This window comes from Austrofundulus limnaeus, unplaced genomic scaffold (genome assembly GCF_001266775.1).
Source record: "Austrofundulus limnaeus strain Quisiro unplaced genomic scaffold, Austrofundulus_limnaeus-1.0 Scaffold1674, whole genome shotgun sequence".
Classification (NCBI taxonomy): Eukaryota; Metazoa; Chordata; class Actinopteri; order Cyprinodontiformes; family Rivulidae; genus Austrofundulus; species Austrofundulus limnaeus.
Window position 1 is genome coordinate 22,516 of NW_013954076.1, and position 2,406 is coordinate 24,921.

The following is a 2,406-nucleotide window of genomic DNA, read 5'->3' on the forward strand; positions in this document are numbered from 1 at the left end:
GTTCTATAACATGATGAGTCAGAGTTTCTTCAACGAGGCAAGTCAGAGGTTCTATAACATGACGAGTCAGAGGTTCTATAATGTGACGAGTCAGAGGTTCAATAATGTGACGAGTCAGAGGTTCTATAACATGATGAGTCAGAGTTTCTTCAACGAGGCAAGTCAGAGGTTCTATAACATGACGAGTCAGAGGTTCTATAATGTGACGAGTCAGAAGTTCAATAATGTGACGAGTCAGAGGTTCAATAATGTGACGAGTCAAAGGTTCTAAAACAAGATGAGTCAGAGGTTCTATAACATGATGAGTCAGAGGTTCAATAATGTGACGAGTCAGAGGTTCTAAAACATGATGAATCTGTGGTCAGATTTCCAAAACCTAATGGGACAAATCAGATTGTACAAAGTAACAGTCTTGTTCTAGATCATGTTCTTCTAGCTAATATTAGTCTACCTGCCAACAAAGAACTTGCTCAGAAGACTTAATGGACATGGTGGACTTGTGTATTCTGTGGACATGGTGGACTTGTGTATTCTGTGGACATGGTGGACTTGTGTATTCTGTGGACATGGTGGACTTGTGTATTCTGTGGACATGGTGGACTTGTGTATTCTGTGGACATGGTGGACTTGTGTATTCTGTGGACATGGTGGACTCAGTGGAAAATAAAGTTCATTGAACTGAAGAAGCAGGAAGTTGCTCGTGTGCAGGTTCTTCCTGAGGGACCATGCAGACCCAGGTCGGTGCTGCTGGTGTTTTATTTTGGGGCAGCTGAACATCAGGAACCGTCTGGCTGCTTGTTTCTTCACTTGGAAATAAAATCCATGCAGGACAAAAGCTGCCACGTTCATCCTGCAGGAACCACAACGACAAGGAGGACAGCAGCTGCTGCCAAGTCTGTGTGTTCTTCTGCCTCGGTGGGCTTTACAGAACCAGACCCCCCTCTAACAGCCCCGCACAAAGCCTCAACCCTCAGCTGATCTGGGAACATCGTAGGTTTAATCAAAATATATTTTATTGACTCTTTAAAAATGTAAAATGCACTTTTAATAATAAATATGATCAAATAAATAAATGAGGCTTCTCACCTTGACTCCTGACCTCCCAGTGTCATTGTTCTACAGACATCTCATTAAAGAGATTAAAGAGCTTTAAACAGCAGCTCACAGTGTGTGTGTGTGTGTGTGTGTGTGTGTGTGTGTGTGTGTGTGTGTGTGTGTGTGTGTGTGTGTGTGTGTGTGTGTACTTGAGCAGTTGTGGTTTGTTGTCGTTGACCGGCAGCACGGTGACCCGAGCCGTCCCCTCCACCATGTGGACGCCATCTGTCAGCCGGAGCAGCACCGTGTCCTCCAGGGTTTCTGTGTCATCGTGCACATACATGATCWTCATGCCTGCAGAGGGGGAGGGGTGGAGGTGCAGAGCAAAAACTGAACTGTAATTTGTGTTTTTCTGTTACGAGTTCATACAGAGTCACAAAAATCACCAAGACCCAGAACTGTTCCATTGTTCTTTAAAAAAAATGACATCTTATGAGATTCAGTCAGGTTTGTACTAACTGCAACAAAGTTTCTACTGCATGGAACCTAGATTCTACTGTCTAGAACCAAAGTTCTACTGTGTGGACCCAGGTTATACTATGAGAAACCAGGTTTATACTGGTGGACCCAGGTTTGTACTGTGTGAAACCAGGTTTATACTATGTGGAACCAAGTTTATACTATGTGAAACCAGGTTTCTACTGTGTGGAACCAGGTTTCTACTGTGTGGAACCAGGTTTCTACTATGTGAAACCAGGTTTCTACTGTGTGGAACCAGGTTTATACTGGTGGACCCAGGTTTATACTGTGTGGAACCAGGTTTCTGCAGTCTGGAACCATGTTTCTACGGCGTGGAACCAGGTTTATACTGTGTGGAACCAGGTTTATACAGTCTGGAACCAGGTTTCTACACTGTGAAACCAGGTTTCTACACTGTGAAACCAGGTTTCTACAGTGTGGAACCAGGTTTCTACACTGTGGAACCAGGTTTATACAGTGTGGAACCAGGTTTCTACAGTGTGGAACCAGGTTTCTACAGTGTGGAACCAGTGTGAAACCAGGTTTATATTATGTGAAACCAGGTTTCTACACTGTGAAACCAGGTTTCTACAGTGTGGAACCAGGTTTCTACAGTGTGGAACCAGGTTTCTACACTGTGGAACCAGGTTTATACAGTGTGGAACCAGGTTTCTACAGTGAGGAACCAGTGTGAAACCAGGTTTATATTATGTGAAACCAGGTTTATACAGTGTGGAACCAGGTTTATACAGTGTGGACCCAGGTTTCTACAGTGTGGAACCAGGTTTATACAGTGTGGAACCAGGTTTCTACAGTGTGGAACCAGTGTGAAACCAGGTTTATATTATGTGA

At 43.9% G+C, this 2,406-nt stretch overlaps 1 protein-coding gene and 1 long non-coding RNA gene across 2 annotated transcripts in view; one reads left to right on the forward strand and one right to left on the reverse strand.

Annotated features, from left to right (window-relative positions):
- LOC106536079 (uncharacterized) overlaps window positions 1–316 on the forward strand; it is a 3,104-nt gene extending 2,788 nt beyond the window's left edge. The window contains exon 3 of the long non-coding RNA XR_001312517.1: window positions 278–316. This is a non-coding gene — a long non-coding RNA (uncharacterized LOC106536079). The remainder of the gene's footprint in view (window positions 1–277) is intronic.
- The window catches only part of frem1b (Fras1 related extracellular matrix 1b), a gene marked incomplete in the record, with an annotated part of 31,565 nt that overhangs the window by 4,102 nt on the left and 25,057 nt on the right, over window positions 1–2,406 (reverse strand). Inside the window, 1 exon segment of the mRNA XM_014033250.1 lies at window positions 1,245–1,389. Coding sequence (XP_013888704.1) covers window positions 1,245–1,389 — 145 coding nt within the window.